Below are 20191 nucleotides of genomic sequence, written 5' to 3'. Positions count from 1 at the left end.
TTAGACCAAAAGTGGAATGAAGATTCTTTGTTGGAATGTAAGAGGATTAGGGAGTGCAAAGAAAAAGAGAATCATTAGGAATGTGATAAGAAAAGAGAAACTGGTAGTGGTCATGCTCCAGGAAACAAAACTTTCGGATTTGGATGGAAGATGGATAAGAAGTATTTGGAGTAGCAGGGGTCTAAGTTGGTCCTTTTCCCCATCTTAGGGTGTCTCGGGTGGTATCCTCACAATTTGGAAGAATGAGTTTGTGGATTGTCAGGAGGAGTTGATAGGACAATACTCAGTATCAATAAAAGCCAAGAGGATGAGTGATGGAAGGATGTGGATGCTGACTAATGTGTATGGCCCGAACTCATATAGAGAGAGGGATACATTCTGGGGAGAGTTAGCCGCAATTAGGGGCCTATGGGATGGTCCATGGTGTTTGGGTGGGGATTTCAATGTGATAAGGTATACAAGTGAGACAAACAATCCCAATCAGACCATAACAACAAGTATGAGACATTTCAACTCCTTGATTGAATCCCTAGAATTGAGAGAACCTACATTGTTGCAAGCCTCCTTCACATGGTCAAATCTTCAAGAAAGTCAAGTATGCTCAAAGCTGGACAGGTTTCTTTTCTCATTTGATTGGGAGGAGTTGTGGGGAAACTTAACACTAAAAGCCCTCCCTAGAGTAACCTCGGACCATTGCCCTCTAAGCCTCTACCAAGAATACCTTATTGGAGGCCCCACACCCTTTAGATTTGAGAATATGTGGCTGGAAGTTTCAAAGTTTTTGCAAAAGGTAAAAGATTGGTGGTCAGAAGGTGGAATAGGGGCTAGAGAGAAGGTGGTGAGATTCACCAAGAAGTTGAAAAGATTGAAGGAAAAGATCAAGGAGTGGAACAAAGAGGAATTTGGAAATCTTGAGGTCTTAAAGGAGGATTTAGCTAGGAAAATAGAAGAGTTGGATCAAAAGGAAGCAAATAAAGAATGTGGGCCGGAGGATAGAGCCGAAAGATGGAATTTAAAAGTGCAACTAGAGGAGATCCTAAGGAAAGAAGAAATTTCTTGGAGACAAAAATCAAGATGCAAATGGCTTCTGAAGGGGGATGGAAACACTAGATTTTTCCACTCCCTAGCAAATGGGAGAAGGAAAAACCAAATCTCCAGTATAGAGGTGGAGGGAAGATAAATAAACTCAAAGGAGGAAATTGAAAGGTGCTTTGTGGATCATTTTAAGTCAATCCTGAGATCCTCTATTGAAAGCAATTTGGATATGGGAGAATTACAGTGGGATAGAGTGCCAGAAACCAAAGCTGCCATCTTAGAAAGAGACTTCAATGTAGAGGAGGTCCATGAAGCAATCTTCTTGATGGATAGATCAAAAGCTCCGGGGCCGGATGGTTTTTCAATGGCTTTCTATCAAGATTGTTGGGAAATCCTGAAGGATGATTTAATGGATGTCTTTGGTGAGTTCTATCAAAAGGGGAAACTCTCTCTAGGAGCAAATGCAACATTTATTGCTCTAGTGCCAAAAAAGAAAGAGGCCAAAACCCCCAAGGATTACAGACCGATAAGTCTTGTGGGTAGCATGTACAAGATCATTGCTAAAGTTCTGGCTAGTCGGTTGAAAACAGTCTTGCCATTTGTTATTTCATAGAACCAAGGAGCTTTTGTAGAAGGGAGACAAATAGTGGATCAAATCTTAGTGGCAAATGAATGTGTGGCAGCTCAGAAAAAACAAGGTGGAAAAGGTTTGGTTTGTAAGTTGGATCTAGAAAAAGCTTATGATATGGTGGATTGGTCCTTCTCGTTGAATCTCATGGAAAAGATGGGTTTCGGTGAAAGATGGAGAATGTGGATAAAAGAGTGTATTAGCTTGGCACACTTCTCTATTCTCCTAAATGGGGTAGCAAAGAATTTCTTCCCGGCTAAAAGATGACTGAGACAGGGTGATCCCTTATCCCCATTCTTATTTACTTTTGTGGCTGAGGTTCTGAGTAGACAAATCATCAAGGCTAACCAAGAAAATCAGTTTAAAGGTTGGAGGATTGGTAGTTCAGAAGTGGTGGTGTCTCACTTGCAATTTGCAAATGATACAATCATTTTCTGTAAGAGTTGTGATGAATCCAGTTTGAGGAATTTGAAAATTTTGGTGGACAAGTTTCAATAGGCCTCCAAACTAAAAGTAAATTGGGAAAAAAGTTGTGTAGCAGGAATAAACATAGGGGAGGGTGACATCCAAGCCTTGGCAAATTTGCTAGGTTGTGAAGTGAAAAGTTGGCCCTTAGAATACCTAGGTATGCCATTGGGGGGAAACCCGAAAACTGAAAGCTTTTGGAAGCCAATTTTAGAGAGATTCACAAAGAAGTTGGCAATGTGGAAGAGAAATTACATTTCCTTGGAGGGTAGAATCACCTTGATAAAGTCCACCCTAGCAAACCTGCCTACCTATTTCCTCTCCACCTTTAAGATCCCGATGAAAATAGCAAGGAAGTTTGAGAAGATAATGAGGGATTTCTTGTGGGAACCTGGTCATGAAAAGAAGGATCATTTAGTGAAGTGGGAGCAAGTCTGTAAATCTAAGGAGCAAGGTGGCCTAGGTATTGGGAACATCTTACAGAAAAACAAGGCCCTTCTAGGGAAATGGCTATGGAGATTCTCTTGTGAAGAAGATAGGTTGTGGCACAGGGTCATTAAGAGCATTCATGGTGAAGCTGAAAATGGTTGGGATGCAAAATTAGCTTCCAATGCAGCTTTGAACTCCCCCTAGAAGGCAATTTTTGAGGTACTACCAACTTTTCTTCAATTTATTCGTTTCAATGTTGGGTGTGACAATAAAGCTTTATTCTAGGAAGACCTTTGGGTTGGGGATTTGCCTTTTAAGGATATTTTTCCAGACCTCTACTCTTTATCAAACCTTAAAAACAAACTTGTTGCTAGGGTTGGCATATTTTCAGATCTAGGTATCTCTTGGGACTTTGGCTTCAGAAGGGGGTTAAGGGAAAATGAATGTGAATCCCTATTGCTTTTGCTTTCAACCCTTGAGAAGTTCTATTTAGACCAAACTACAGCTGATAGTAGAGTTATGGTCCCCAACTCCTGATGGTTTATTTTCTTGTGCCTCTTTCTTCGGTTTGCTCACTCATTCTAATCCTTTGGGGGTGAACTTTCTAGTGAGAGAAATCTGGTGTAAACCAATCCCTCCTAAAGTGCAAACCTTCTGTTGGGAAGTGTTCCTAGGGAAGGTTAACACTTGTGATGTGCTACAAAAAAGAAGGCCAAATAAATGCCTCTCTCCTCATGTGTGTGTCCTTTGTATGGATTGTGGTGAAACCCTACCCCACTTACTCTTATCCTGCTCTTTTGTTTCTTGTATTTGGGAATTGTTTGTTTTCTCTTTGGATGCAGATGGGCTCCCCCACAGAATGTGGTAAGTCTATTCAACCCCTCCTTCCTGAGGCAACAGAAGAAAAGAGGAAAGTGCTTATAGAAGGCAGAAAGAGCATATGTGGTTTGGACTATATGGGAGGAAAGAAACCAAAGAATCTTCTTAGGAAAAAGTAAATAAAAAGAGGAAGTCATTGAAACCATAAAAATCAGAACTGCACATTGGGTGATGACCACGGATCTATTCAAAAACTTCTCCACGAATGAGATTCTAAGAAGCTGGACTGAAGTAGCACAAACAGATGTTCCTAAAGAAGTTGTGAGAGCGGAGTGGAAGCCACCTGCACTGAACAAATTAAAACTAAACTTTGATGGGAGCTCCTTTGGCAACCCGGGAAGGGCAGGAGAAATCATCTAGGTGAAGTTATGGCACTCTTCTCAGGACCAATAGTTATTGGTGACTCAATACAGGCTGAATCATTGGCTCTACTTCAAGGCTTAAAGATGGCTGAGCAGATTGGTGCAACAGACTTAGAAATAGAAGGAGACTCACTGCTAGTCATTTCTTGGGCTAAAAACATTACATCAGCACCTTGGAATCTCAAATTTATATACAGAGAAATTGACATAATTGCAAGGAAGTTCAACACTCAGTTTGGCTGGATCAAAAGGACTGCAAATGGGTTGGCGGACACTCTAGCAAAACAGGGGACAAATAGATCTACCTTGTACTGGGCAGAACTGTAAATGGTTTGTAGTGTTTGCAGATTGGGTTAATGCTTTCTGCAACCTATATCTATTGTATTTCAATATTTCTCTGTTATTAATAAAATCTTTTTGCTGATCAAAAAAAAAAAAAAAAGAAAGATTACAAGAAAAGGTGATAAGCTATCACTCTATCAAAAGGAAAAACTCAGCACCCTCCCACAATAGGTCTCCCTCAAATTACTTCCCACGGTCCCGCCCAAGAAGAGAATCCCCAAAGTTTTGCTTAATTGAACTTCTGTTTCAACAAGTTTTTCTAAATCAACTCTCCTCTACCTCTCTTACTTGATCCCAACCACCTGATCCCCTTCCTCTTCTGTCTTTATCATCCTTCTCACCATCTTCACAGTCTTCCTCCATCTCCCCCATACTAATTTTATTTCCCTCTCCTTGATAATCAGAAGCTGTTTCCAATATGCTTTTCTCAGTTTTTCCCCACAATTAATCAAATGAATTGTTCTTCTCAGTACCTTTGGAAGGTATAATCTATTTTTTATCTTTTTTTTGATAGGTTGGAAATGTTGGAATATTTACTGCAATGAATATTTACAATCCTTTATCAAATGAATTATTTACTGCAATGAATATATTCTTCATTACTGATCAAAAGAAACGTTGGAAATCTAGCAAGATCAACTTTGGAACACCCTGTTAGTACTTTGTAGCATGGTCTGCAATAACAACGATATTCAGCGATATATCCCCAAAGTATCCCCATTTTCTAGGTTGTGATACAAAAAACTTCCGGGAATCTTTTTTCCCCCCAAATATCTACGATATTTTTTCAATATGCTGACAACATTTCAGATTTCATTGATAGGCTATATATTTAAATTTTAAAATATTATTAAAAACTTTTCAATATTTCATTAAAATCATCATTTTTTTTTCAAATATTTTCCTAAAAGAACCAACAGGGAATTGGTGATTGGATAATTGGCTTAGTACTTTGATATGATTTACTTACTAAGTCACTACTATAATTCAAAAGAAAAAGAAAATCTATATGTATATATATATAACCATAAAAGAGTATTCTCAATCTAATCAAAGCAAATAGAAACAATAAAGAAAAAAGTTAAAATTACAAATAATTGATATATATATATATATAAAAAAAAAAAAGAGAAGATGGCAAAGACCAAAAGGGAGACAAGGAGAAACACAACTATTACAGTCTCTTGTAATTTTTTCATATTTGATTTAAGTAGTTCTTTGCTATGGTTTTGAGCCTTAATGTGCAATTATATTTCTTCTAATGATCTCTTGAAAGTTAACTAATTAATTCCATGTTTCTAGAAAATTTTCCTGATTTTTTAGATTTTCCAAATATCTTAGTGAAATATCTCCGAAATTTCTCCAACTCTACATGGAAAATGTTCATCAATACCAAAATTACGAACCATGTTTGTAGAACCCTAGCAAATCTTAAGGATTTACGAGATACCCTTTAGAAGATTTAATTGAGAAAAAAAATACTTCAAAACATCACATGGAAGCAGATTATTAGCATGAATGCTTTCAAAGGAGGGCTTGTACAACAAGACCAATCTCATGGACTTGAGCTCCACACAGAGGTACCTGTGGCCAGTGTTTTATGATTTTTAGGACCATACCATTCTTTACATGTCCCATGTTTTTTCTCCTCACTACTTATTTATCCTAGTATTAAACAAATTCCATTAGTGTTATTATAAACAAAAAAAAAAATCTTTTTGAATATAGTTACATGTCTGTTGGCCTGCAAATTTCATTGAAAAGGATTGCATAGAGGAGATAAAGCATGAGAAAATGACAATAAAAAATATATACATAAAACAGCAGCCAAAACTACATATTAAAGCAATTATACTTGATCACCTTTCTGGTAAAGTAATTCCCTGCTTTTCCAGTTCTCTGTGAAGTTGTATCAACCAACTTTCAGATGGCATACTTTGGGGAGTTTCACTTTCATCATTGGTCCTGAAAAGCACATGAAGAAAATAACCTGAGCCAACTACAACTTGTCTTGGAGTAAATATAATAAGCGACACACACAAGTGTGACCGTAGAGTGTAAATAAAAGGAAAGGGTGAATCCCATCAAAGAAACATGCTTGTCCATTTAACTCAAAAACATATTTAAACACTCAACTATTTTTCACATCCATAGTTCACTAGCTAAATTATATTAACCAAGAAAATGAATTTTAAAAAATAAAGAGGAAATCCATTTAAAATGCCAAAATTAAAGGAATTAACCTTAAAATTCCAAACATAAAATAAAAAAACTTGAACATTCATCAGTTCAAAGAGTAAAAGATAGAGAGTAAAGACTGAATAGTAAAGATAAGAGTGAAAATTTATAACAATACATAAATAGTTCCAATTAGACCTAACAATCGGGTCAGTGTGTTGATCCATGACCCAACCCAACCCAACCCAGGTTTTTCCAGGTTGGGTCATTCTCGAATTCAGGAAGCTAAATATGAGACCCTAACCCTACTTTTTTGACTTGGGTTGGGTCAACTTTTTGCCAGTTCTAGTAGCATGACTTTTTTTAGAAAAATTGAAAAAAAAAATGAAAAGGTTAAAATAAATTAACAAGATAGACAAAAATTTTAAAAATTACAATAAAATAGTATAATGAAATTGGAAATAAAAATTTATATACATAATATATATATAGGCCGTGTCGTGTTGGGCTGCAGGTCATGCCAGCACAACCCACTTTATCATGCCATGTTGTGCCAGTCCATGGGCTGCAAAACCCAAGCGCAACACAGCCTAGGGGTATGGGTCGGGCCGTGGCATGGCCCAATTGTTATAGTGACTGGATCGTGCCTAGCACAACCCACCTAAAAGCTCTAGATTTTTGTGTGCTTTTAAGGCCTCACTTGCGTCTAGGTAAGTCATTTACCTAGAAAAGCACTTATTCAACCCAAGTGTTTCCTAGGAAACACTTACCAATGTTTCTTTTATTCCCCAGGTAAAATTGTACAATGGTTGTTTTATCCAAAAATTTGACATTATTGAAGGGACAATATTGTCCCATCACATATTAGCAATTTTTGGCACAGATGGGTAAGTGATTTACCCAAGTCTCAAGAGGGTATTACTTGCCCAAATAAATGAGCTGCTCGGAAATCATTCTTTTCCGCAGGACCCACTAATAATGAAATACGAATGTGAGTTTATTTCTTTTCCTTGGGATCCACCAACTTACTTGCCCCCACTTCCCGGGAAAAAAATGAGGCCCAAGTCTTCTTGTATATGGTTATGATGTTAAGAATGTTTAGAATTATTCAGATTGGGGGGAAGTCCAAAATGTAACTTTGAGAACACCACAGAAAATTATCATCACTCATAAGTTTGGTCCATGATAATTGATACCTTTTTTATCAGTTTGATACCATTTCTTTTTCCTCCATTTTGTTCCAATGTAGGTGCCTTGGTGTATATGTGTGCTTGATGTAATCATCTTGCTTTTACAGTAATACAATATATTAAAAATATGAATAACCAAAACTAAAACAAGTTGGGCATTGAAATGTTCACTCATCCACTATACCTTGTATCAAGAGTTGACTCTTCTGATTGTGGTTCCAAATATTGTTGAGAACCAGTGGTCTCCTCTGAGGTTTCTTTACTGCACTCTGATTGATCAGAAAAAACCGTCGCAATTGAGAGGAACAATAATGGCCTCGACAATGTCTAGCAAAATTGAACCCAAAAACTATCAAGAAACAGGGCCCAACAGCCACTACATCCAAAGGAAGAAAGTGAATCAAAAAAGACAAAAGAATGAGAAGAAAGGCATAAGATGAAATCCAAAACACACATTGAATTTGTATTTATCTGAATTGAGAAACTTCAGCAATCTACTATAACTAAACGATCAAGCACGACCTACATAACTGCTTAACTTTAGGAAGAAAGAAAAATGCCACCTCATGGCGGTAATGTCAGTTATTAGAACCTTCAAGAGCATTTTGGAAGTACAGCATTACATAGGGTAATTGCATTAAATAGCATTAGGTTCAGTCTCAATGTTGCAACCAGTAGGGCTATCAAAGAGCTACACTAGCATCAGCTTGCAGGTGAGACCAAGAGTTCAGCCCAACTTATTAGCTAAATGAGCCCTCACAAATTAGATGGTCTCATGTCAGTTTAACCTCTACAAGTTTAGGTATTCCACTATTATACTAAGTTTAAATCCAGGTATCGGATGTAATAAACCTCAGTATAACAATTTATCTAAATTGCTTTTATTTTTTAACCCTTTCAATTGGTTTGAGACCCAGGCTTGGATTATGGTCTTGTGCATAACTGAACTGCTGGCCAGAGTAGGCATTGTTTCAAGACTTGGACCAAATATGGGAAATCCTTTAGGTTGTGTTTGGTTTGAAGGTTTGTATAGGTTTCCCTACCTTTTCTTCAACCTAACACACCCATAAGGTTAAACCTAATTTCTTGCATTTAACTAAGAATAAACCCCGACTCAATGGTAGCAAGAATCTAGACTTGGGCAAAGCTCAATCCATCTCAGCTCATTGATAGCCCTAATAATAAATCTAAATGATTCACACTGATGACCCAGAGTCTAACAAGCATTTGTTAGCCAGACTATTAATCTGCATTGTGACAACTGACCAATGCAAAATCAAAATAAAAACATGTGCAAGAAAATTGTGTAACAAAACCAGAAGAGCTAAAGGAACATTAATGCATTATCATACTTATTTGATTGAAAACAACATTAGTTTTATAGATTAATGAAAAGGAATTTACAAATGTACAATATGTGCCCAGCAATCCTGGTAATCTAGACTGGTTATAACCACCTAGCCTTCATTACACTACATTTACATTCTTCAGTCTTGTGGGAATACATTATCATAACTTTGTAAGATCTGCAGCATGGTTTTATGGAGTACTTAGGTTTCACATTAGAATAAATAAATATTATGCTATAGGAGTCAGAGTTAATGAATATGGGCATGTATATAGAAGAACTAACCTGCATACCCTTAACCAAACCTTTGAAGACTGGCCATCTCTCAATCCACTTGAAGGGTGGATAGCAAAGAATTTGCAGTGTCTGAAGACTGAACCAAGCAAATGGACATTTAGCCCTGGAGACCCTTCGCACAATCTCCAGGGCTGCAACTTTCAGTAAAAAAAGTGCCGCCGGACCAGCTGTAAATCCCAGTCTACCATGGTCCAGAGAAGTTATATGTCTGAAGACTTTCCGTGAGAAAGACTTAGGAGCAGAAGCAACTAAACATCTATCTTGTCTCTTTCTATGCATGACAACAGTTGGCACTTCCAAGGTTTTACTTGCATGAGAAGCATGTGATGGGTCTCCCATTGAGAAATACTCATGAAGAACCAAAAATTTACATTCTCAATTAACTTGTATACCAGAATGAACTTCAAAAGCTAGAAGTAATCCATAACCACCTTCCTAGTATCTGTTAACTGTTCGTATTATGAGGTTGTTTATGCAATACTATGGAACCCTTGAATATCAAGATTTAGATAACACATTGTTGACATTGGAATTACATAACTGTTGAAACACGGGCAGCAGTGAAGTCTATATAAGCATCAAATATCAACCTGCAAGAAACATTAAAAATGTCAGCACTTGCTGAGGGAGGGAAATACTGTCAGAGTCTTGTTATCTCAGCACCCACCATGACACTAGTGCAATTGCTAATTAGTGCATTGACCAATTAGTGGCCTTTGGTTGGCATACCTCTAGATAAAAATCAGCTCAATAGTAGCCAGAATCAGCCCACAAGGGGATGCTCCAACTCAAACTAACTCATAGGATTAGGCATAGACTCATCCATAAACCACGTTACAAACTTATGAGCATGCTTCTAAATATTAGGGAATGCCTCTTAGAGGTACTCTGGGATACATTCTTTGTTTGCTTGGAAAGAAAGCAGAGAGTATTTCAAATAAAGCAATGTTCTTTGAAATTTAAATCTCACAGTAATGTGGGACTACAGGCTATTGCATATCTCTTTTAAAATCTAGCCCCATGAAGAAACCTTCCCTAGTTATTCATGCGCCAAGCTGACTACTGGTGAATCTGCTGATCTTGGCCCACCTGAATGATATATATATTGATCAATCCTGAATGAGATATTCAGTGTAGTAGTAGTTAAAGGTTTGCCCTCCATGGTGAAGTGTCTTCGATACCAAGGTCTCTCCAAACAATATGGAGCTACTCTGTCTTTTTGTCAAGTACAACAATCAATTCCCTCCCTCTTCCTCCCCCCCCCCCCCCATCATTACCCTCCAGTGTAAAGAACTTATAGAATATAGTTTAGAATAAGGCTAATCGGTTACAATCAGGAAAAAAATAAACAAATGTGTACATATTCAGTGCATGTATCAGAAGCTTTCTAAAGAGAAACCCACTATAGTCCATTGTGCTAAACATCTGGACCATATATATTAGATTAGCCAGCTGGACATCATTTGTACTTAACCGACTTAGTTGTAAATCTGTTACAAAGAATCTTCTAGATCAAACAAGCTGTTAGTCAGTTAGACAAGTGGAGTATTCTAGACTATGTAACTCTCACATTATTTTAATGGTATCAGAGCTATGGTGAAGTAGCCTGATGTCTTCCCTGAATCAATCCGCCGCAACTATACAGAACCGGTCCACAGCAACTCATTCTACAGTAATGGCGATTGAAGCAGATCCAACTTCGCCATATTTTCTCCATAGTCAGATAATCCGGGGATGATTCTGGTTTTGTGTCCTTTTAATGGTGAAAACTACTTGACTTGGCAGAGAGCAATGAGAATTGGCCTCAGTGCCAAGAACAAGTACAGCTTTGTCGACGGTTCACTTACTCATCCAAATCGAGGTTCACCACAGGAGTTGGCAAGGGAGAAGTGCAACTCCATGATCATATCCTGGTTGTTTTCTTTGGCTAGAGACTTAGACGAGAGCATTGTCTACACTGAAACAGCATCTAAGATCTGGAAAGATCTTGACGAGCAATACTCTTAGAAAACAACTCTTTGGATTCATCAATTGAAATGCAACCCGGCACTCCTTCAACAAGGTAATTTCTCAGTTGCAACCTATTTTGATAAACTAAAGGCCTTATGGGATCAACTGACTGTGCTCAATCCTGTTCCTGAGTGTTCTTGTGGAGCGACGAAGGAGATTCTTGCTGATCAAGAGAATGATAAACTGCATCAATTTCTGAGCACGGAGCCTCTTCCAAATATTAACTGTGCATATGCACTGGTAAATCAAGAAGAAAAGCATCTCTCTCTCACTTCAGTCAGTTGCAGCAATCCAGATCTTGATCTTACAGCCTTACATGCAATGATGTTAAGTCCAATGCCTGAAACTCTAACGGCAAGTCTAAGCTGCAATGTGATCACTGCAACAGAACTGGGCACACCAAAGACAGATGTTACGAACTAGTTGGCTATCCACCGTACTGGGATCATAACAAATCTTCCCATAAGGATAATCGTGCTCAGGCTAATTGTGCAGGAAATCAGTCTACCCAACCTTCTCTGGTAGTTGGTTTCACCATGGACAAATACATACAACTCAAGAATCTTTTACGAAATGACAAACCAGTCGTATCCACTGCTGATGTTTCTGGTAAGAATGCATTAGTTCATTCCTGGATTTTAGATAGCGGAGCTTCTAATTACATGATTTTATATCCAAATCTGTTTGTTGAGTCCATTCAATTAGCTTGTCCTAAATCCGCTCAATAACCGAATGGTTCAGTTCTATCTGCCACACAACAGGGTTCTATTTTGTTGTTCAATGATTCCATAGTTAGTGATGTCTTACTTGTACCTGGTTTCCACTGCAATTTACTGTCAGTTAGTAAACTTGACCAAACAACACACTTGTGTTACTCCGTTCTTGTCCGCATCTTGTTTCATTCAGGATTCAGTATCGAAGAAATTCATCGGAAAGGTTGATATGGATGGTGGCATTTACACCCTACAGCCACTGAACTGTGTTTCTTCTTCGGCAATAAGTGTTGCTTCTTTCAGCACATGGCATATGCATTTAGGACATGCCTCTCGACACCAAATGTCGTTGGTTCCTGGTTTACCTTCTATTTCTACTCCAGATTTCTGTTGTGATGTCTGCCATAGTTCCAAACAGACAAGGGCATTATTTCCTTCTAGTTCCAGAATGGCACCGGCACCATTTCATCTTATTCACGTAGACATTTGGGGCCAATATCACTCTCCTTCGCTGTTGGGTGCTAAATTTTTCCTTACCATTGTAGATGATTTTAATAGATATACCTGGTTATACCTTCTCAAATATAAGTCTGATTCCATTTCATTTCTCATATATTTTTGTAATATGGTGAAAAACCAATTTAATTGTTATGTTCATGTGATCCATTCCGATAATGGGCATGAATTTGTGTCTGACCTACTGCAAGATCATGCATAGTATTATGCATCAACGCTCTTGTGTTGACACGCCACAATAAAATGGTGTTGTTGAATGCAAGCATCGTCATCTCTTGGAAGTGGCTCAGGCTTTGCATTTTCAAGAATCTCTTCCTATTCAACTTTGGGGGAAGTGTATTGAAAGCAACGTATCTCACCAATTTCACTCCCACACCAATGCTTCAAGGGAAATCACCATATGAAGCCCTTTTTGATCAAGTGTCGTCTTATGATCATTTATGGGTGTTTGGGTGCTTTGTTATGCCCATGACTACTCCAAACCACGAGACAAATTTGCTGCTCGTGCCTCTAAATACATATTTCTAAGTCACCCTTCAATCAGAAGGGAGCTTTATGATCTCTCTTCTAAGCGCATATTTGTGTCACAGGATGTGGTTTTCTATGAGACAAAATTCCCCTTTGAGAACCAACAACCAATTGTTTCTAACACTCCTACAATTCCTTTACCTCCCCCTATTGATGACATCCTTCCTACTGAATCATAATGCCACATTGACAGCCATCATACCATTGAGCCCATTGGGCCCATTGCCACATTGGCAGCCATCATACCATTGAGCCTATTGGGCCCACTGGACCAACGCACTCGCTAGAGCCCCACCTATCAAAACCATCTACCAGACCCCAACGCACTCATAGGCCACCCATCCGACTCCATGATTACATATGAAATAACTCTCAAAGCCTCGATTTTTACACTATGATGAGATTCCCCCTTCTCATGTTGTCTTCCTCAGCCATGTATCTTCTCATACAGAGCCACGATCCTTCTTAGAAGCTATCAATGACCCGAATTGGCAGAATGCTATGGCCGACGAAATAGCAGCATTGGAGAGAAATAATACATGGACTTTGGTGGACCTACCACCTAGCAAGCAATCCATTGGTGCATGTTGGGTTTATAAGATAAAGTTTCATTCTGATGGAACTATCAAGCACTATAAAGCACGATTAGTTGCCAAAGGTCATACACAAGTGGAAGGTTTGGATTTTCATGAGACTTATGCACCGGTCACCAAACTTGTAATTGTTTTACTCTCACTTCTGCTATAAAAAGATGGGAACTCCATCAACTTGACGTGAATAACACATTTTTGCATGGGGATCTTCATGAGGAAGTTTACATGCTGATTCCACCTGGTTTCTCTTCTTCCAGCAATCGTCAAGTCTGTAAACTTAATAAATCTTTGTATATTCTTCAACAAGCTTCCCATATGTGGCGTGAGAAATTCACCCACTCTGTTTGGAACTATGGTTTCACACAATCAGTTGCCAACCACTCGTTATTTTTCTTACGACATGATGGTCACTACCTAGTTGTGCTGGTATACATAGATGATCTTCACTAGAGATGCTCCTGAGTTGATCACCTCATTCAAACAATATCTCAACAATTGCTTTCATCTCAAAGATTTGGGTGCTATGACCTATTTCCTTGGAATTGAAGTCCAACAGTCTGCCAAGGGTATTTTCCTTTCCCAACATAAATAACTGATGGACATCTTTCAAGAAACCAATAGTTGCACTGCAAGCCATGTTCATCACCAATGGAACAGCAGTGGTGTTTTGTTGATGATACTAGTCCTCTTCTCACAGATCCTTCGTCTTACCGTCACCTTGTTGGACGATTGGTTTATCTAACCATTACTTACCCAGAGATCAGCTATGTTGTCCATGCAATACCTCAGTTTTTTAAGTGCCCCGCATCAAGAGCACCTTGACACTATTCTGTGCATCCTTCGTTACCTCAAGTCCTCACCACTCCACGGTATTATCCTTCCATCTAATAACGACTTCACATTGAAGGCTTATTGTGATTCTGACTAGGCCAGTTGTCCATTCACTCACCAGTCTACTTCGGGATATATCATCATGCTTGGCAACTCTCCCATTTCATGGAAGATGAAGAAACAACACACAATTTCTAGGTCCTCGGCTGAGAACGAATACCATGCCATGGATGTAGCAACCACTGAGTTATTATAGTTGAAATATCTTTTTTCAAGACCTAGGCATTCCTCTCACAGTACCAATGCAACTCCACCGTGACAGACAAGCAGCCCTCCATATAGCAGCAAATCCCATATTTCACGAACGAACAGAGCATATCGACGTAGATTGCCACTTCATTCGTGAACACATTCAATGTGGAGATATCCAGACCTTTCACATATCTAGCAAATCCCAGTCAGCAGATTTGTTCACAAAAGCTATTGGTATTGATCAGTTTGCCTTCTTATCGGGCAAGCTAGGCATTATGTCTCTTCATGCACCAATTTGAGAGGGGGGTATTAGACTAGCCAGCTGGACATCATTTGTACTTAACCGAGTTAGCTGTAAATCTGTTACAAAGATCTTCTAGATCGAACAAGCTGTTAGTCAGTTAGACAAGTGGAAGCCAGTTAAACAAGTGGAGGATTCTAGATTCTGTAACTCTATAAATATCTGAATACATTTTTTGAGGTTTTCTTTCCAACTCTCGCATTATTTTCATTATAGATGACAATACAAGATATATTAAGCATAGCATCAGTGGGAAACAAGTAATTTGCCTTTTATTAAGCTTTGTGCGCAAGGAAAGAAAACTTCAGATAAATTTGATTCGGCAACGTATTGTGTATTAAAGCCAATCATATATGCAAGAGATCAAACATTTCATGTACTAAGTAAAATATTGGCTATGCCAAAATATGTACAGTTATCGCTATTGCAGAAATATTATAAATGCAGTGCTTATAACTAGACAAACACCAGATACTCTGTAAAGTATTTACCCGTACAATTAATTCAGCCAATTTGTCATTTCGATAGTAGATAGTTACAATTTAAATTAGCTGCAATATATTAGCAAATAAACACCTGCAATCAAAAGTGCGCGGTCCACGCTATTATTAGCAAAATTTCCGTTTTTAATTCTTAAAAAAAAAAACTTGAATTTCTGAACCTACGATTACTACTAATCCATTCGACTACAAAAGTTCAAATGCATCAATAATTCTTAGAATATCCGGAGAAACAGAGATGAGGTACGATAAACATTGTGTGTGTGTGTTAGTGAGAGAGAGAGAGAGAGAGAGAGAGAGAGAGAGATCTTCGAATTCGGATGAAATTTATTCGGGAAAAAAAAAACTAAATAAGATAGGTCGGATCAATCCTGAAAACTTGTTTCTTACCCAGTCGGAGGCAACAAAGTTCTTCCAATGCATTTGAGGATTATCGATTTCTTTTCCAATCCGGATTTCAGCGAAGAATTGATGGAAGATTCCGGTTACCAGAAAGAGAGTTAGGGTTTGGTGGATTTGGCGCCCTGTTTCTGTTGAGAAGTTGAATATAATAAATGAAATACAAATAAAACTCGTCTTGATCGATTGACAGTTTTCTATGTGCCAAAAAAGAGAGAAAACAAGGAACACGGGAGTGAGGGCCCGGCCACACCGGAACGTGACGTTTACCAAACCTGCTGACACCTGGAGCGAGAATGTCAAAAAGTAAAACGTTGGGGTCAACCTGGTCCTTTCCCCTCGTGCCATGTGTCCACGTCAATATGAAACAAGAGCTAGGCTAGAAAGAAAACTATTGATGTAATAACACCCTGCAGCGTTTGATCAAAGCACGTGAAATGGTAGCGCCGCGGACTCCTGTCGTGAACTTGTGAACGATTTGAATGTATATCACAATCTTATACCTTTCAGCTGCCTTACAAAACATCCCTTCAATCTTCAATCTGATTGTCCATTTACTAGAAACTGGTTGTTGTAAAGAATGTTTATATCAGTTCGTCATCTTCATCATCCCTACGTACAAGCTGGCATCTGCTAACAAGTTGTTCCCACTTCCCACATCCACATCCCTATCCACAAGACATTACAGCCGCTTATTGAGAATATTTTCATTGTCATTCATGAAAATGATATTTTAATATACAACCATAATATTTTGTGAGTGGAGACTTGAAAACAGTTTGTAAATGGCAGATTCACATATCACAGTGACAATCTTGTTTCACTATTTCCTTGTTAAATTTTATTTTAGCAATTATCAGAAAATAAAAACTGTATATTTTAGCTAAGAACTAAATTAATTATATATCAACAATGAGAGACTAAATCCTTTATTTTTTTTCTGATATTTTGTACATCTCTATATTTTTATCTAATAATAATAATAATAATAATAATTTTTGTTTCTTAATACTTATTTTTATTTAATATCTGATATAATGAATATATAAATATATAAATATTACAACTGTTTCGCTGCTTACCGTTTTTTATACGTTTTTGGTACATTTTATCTACTTTAATACGTTGCTTATATTTTTCTTTGATCTTAAATTTTTATTTATAATTTATTATGCAACATTTGACTTGGAAAATTGAATGACTGACCTGCAGCAAAATTTTTCTAATCCAATTTTAAAAACGCTGGATTGAATCCGAGAGAAAAACCATTGGCTTAAATCAATCTAGAGCCATCTGGTACCAATTTAGAACGAAGAAAGATTGTACCATGTAGAGGTGTTGTCAGATATTCTATCTCTAGTTCTAACTCACAATCCTTCATTGCACCGAAATCCGAAAAGATATCAAAAGTCGGGGGGTGCTTCAAATATTAATATCTTATATTTTTTATAGGTATATGCGTTAATGTGCAATGATCGAGAACATGTATCGCTCAGTTTGGAAGGAATATTTTGTATGGAAATTAAGGTTATATTTGGATAAGTTTTTCTGAAATACTTTTGTACAAATTTGTAGAGTATAAAACTTTGAATTTTGTATTATTTTGTATATATTTGTATTATATTTATATTGTACATATTATTTGTATTTGTACTCTTTCTAAAATAAACCTTAATATTAAAATAAATAAATGCTTTAGTATTTGACAACATGTGTTTTTTAAAATAAAAACAAACGAGACACTTGTACAACAAAAAAGAAAAGTATAAAGTGTTTTTTTTTTTCACTTTGTGTTTCAGAAGCACATTTGGGCCTGCCAAATATATTTTCTTACTAAAATGCATAAGATGCAAATGTATATATATCACATGACAAATTTTGTATGCCACATGTGGAACAACTATGGGTCATGATATCCATAGATATTGTATGCCACATGGAAATTTGTGAATATGGCAAAATATATACCATAATACCAAAAATATGTGACACGATGCAAATTTATGAATATGGCAAAATATATGCCATGTGAAAACTTTACAACATATAACAATATATATGCCATGATGCCCATAAATATATGACACTTGGCATAATATATGCCACATGATAACTTTATGAATATGACAAAATATATGCCATATGTCAAATTTACAAGACATGGCAAAATATATGCCAGATTTGATGTCTACAAATGTGTCAAAATATAGAGCACATGGCATTATTTTGTACCACACAGCATGGCACAACTAAGAGAATGTAAAGATTATATATTTCAACAATAACAAAGTGACACAGAATTCATCTTGTCAAATTGTAAAGCAATATGATGTAACTAAACACCTATTTATGTTTTAATCTCAACAACTTGTTTTGAAAAACAATATTTATGAAGCTGCAACTGCACATTAAAAGCTTGAAACATGCTTCATGAAATTGGGTTCTAGAAAAAACGCACACACACACAAAAAAAAAAGAATATTATCCAAATATAACCTTGTTGGGGATATTTTTAGCACACCAGCCACAATTGCAATAAAACAAATAATTGACATAGACCTTCATAATTCAATAGTCTGGGGCATTTATGCTTATCTAGACCTAGCACTTCATTCTTAGATGTTTAATCCGACCTGGAGTCAAATCAGACCCTGTGGTCAAATCCTACTTCGACCTAGAATCTTTCACCTAGAGACCTACCTCACCCTAAAGCCTTGGCTAGGGATTTAATTCAACCTGTTGACTTGGGTTCATATACCTTAGACCTGAGCAACATGGACCCATATGCCATATCACTACAAGAAAAATGGCTTTTAGTGATAGACATATAGTGGTGTCCTAAACAACTTTATAGTGGAAAATTTAAAGTTTACTAAATAGAAAATTATTTGTCACAAAATTATAAAAGTTGATTTATAGTGATGAATAATTTAATATCGGTCACAAAATCTTTATTTATAGTGATGGGTAACTAGGTATTTGTTACAAATTAAAATTACAACATCTTCATTTTGGGATATTATTTGTAGTGACATTTTCTCATAATCATTGTTTAAATTAATATAATGCATTTGGACATTTGAATTGTTGAAATTGATATATCCGAACAATGGGGAATATGTTAAACATTTAGATATTTAAAAAAATTAGTAAAATTTCATTTACATTCTACGTAAGGATACTCTTAGGTCAAATTTTTATAGACCATTAATAACTTTCAATGTTGCAAAGGCTTGATTGGCCCATACATTATGCTTGATAATATGTCTTGGGCTTGGCATTTGAACTGGCTATCCATTTAAGTAATAAACTATATGAAAAAGAAATATAAAATGTCAATTTATTTTTATAATCAAAATTATAGAAAATTATGGACTTTATTTCTAAACTTATATATATATATATATATAGAGAGAGAGAGAGAGAGAGAGAGAGATGTTGAAAAGTTTGAACCCAACCCCAACTACAAGCTTTTAGGTTGCATTAGATTTATGGTTGAGGGTTTCATAACTTGATTTGGGCTAGATTGACCTAATATTATAAGGCTACCCAATAGGGGTGGATTTGAGTTGAGCTAAGCCAAATATATAGCTATTCAATCATGGCTCGCCAAAAAATCATCAGGCTTGAGCTCAATTCAAGGTAGAGATTTGAGCTCGAATTCGACTCAACTTAAGAGTTCACATGTTCAAGCTCAACTCAACTCAAGCTTGAATGTGAGCAAAGCTTCCTATAAAAGATAAAAATCATACATATAAAAGTTATTTTTTATTTTACATATAAATATTTAAGAATTATAAAAATCATTTATTGTCATATATAAAAAATAAAAAAAAAATTATATATAATATTTATTATTATACATAAAAATTAAAAATGTTATTATACATAGTAAAATTATTTTTTAAATATGTATGTATGTGTGTATAATCTCAATTAGGCTCATGAGCCTCAAGAGCCGAGCTTTATTAGGCTTGAGCTTGTCTTGACTAGCAGACGTGCCTATATATTGGGCTCGAGCTTGTCTCGAAGCTCAATTTAGACCGAGTTGAATCAAACTTTTCACAAGCCAAGCTTGAATAGCTCATGAAAAGATCAATTCGTTTCCACCCCTACTACCCAGCCTAGCTTGAATACATTGTAGACTTGATTACCCAATAAGCCTGGGGCGTGTGCTCTATTATTTTTGGCGAGGTTGTGTCTACTTGTCTACCTTTTTACATGAGAAAGTGGTTTGGAGGTCGAGAAGACATGATGAGATGCATGTTGGGATGCCAAGGTGTCCCCATATTAGACAATTGCATAAGTTATGGATCACGTCATCGATATGGCTGACGTGGTGGGGTGTCATTATCCATACATAGAATAAAATAAAGGCTTTTACAATATTTGTGG

At 36.8% G+C, this 20191-nt stretch overlaps 1 protein-coding gene across 3 annotated transcripts in view; it reads right to left on the bottom strand.

Moving 5' to 3' along the window:
* Positions 1-16033, bottom strand: part of LOC104594579 (SEC14 cytosolic factor family protein / phosphoglyceride transfer family protein) — a 39039-nt gene extending 23006 nt beyond the window's left edge. The window contains exons 1-5 of one of the 3 annotated variants that reach the window (XM_010254923.3): positions 15788-16033; positions 15389-15473; positions 9142-9743; positions 7693-7835; positions 6004-6105 (exon numbers count right to left, since the gene is read on the bottom strand). In XM_010254923.3, the coding sequence (XP_010253225.1) occupies positions 6004-6105; positions 7693-7835; positions 9142-9492 (596 nt within the window). In that variant the 5' untranslated portion in view covers positions 9493-9743; positions 15389-15473; positions 15788-16033. The remainder of the gene's footprint in view (positions 1-6003; positions 6106-7692; positions 7836-9141; positions 9744-15388; positions 15474-15787) is intronic. The other 2 variants (XM_088897559.1, XM_010254922.3) reach the window with 2 other exon arrangements.
* Positions 16034-20191: the final 4158 nt, after the last annotated feature.

Source organism: Nelumbo nucifera, chromosome 2 (assembly GCF_055504915.1).
Source record: "Nelumbo nucifera cultivar China Antique chromosome 2, China Antique-T2T, whole genome shotgun sequence".
NCBI classification, from domain to species: Eukaryota; Viridiplantae; Streptophyta; class Magnoliopsida; order Proteales; family Nelumbonaceae; genus Nelumbo; species Nelumbo nucifera.
Note: the sequence above shows the minus strand (reverse complement) of the source record. Positions and strands in the feature narration are given on the sequence as shown.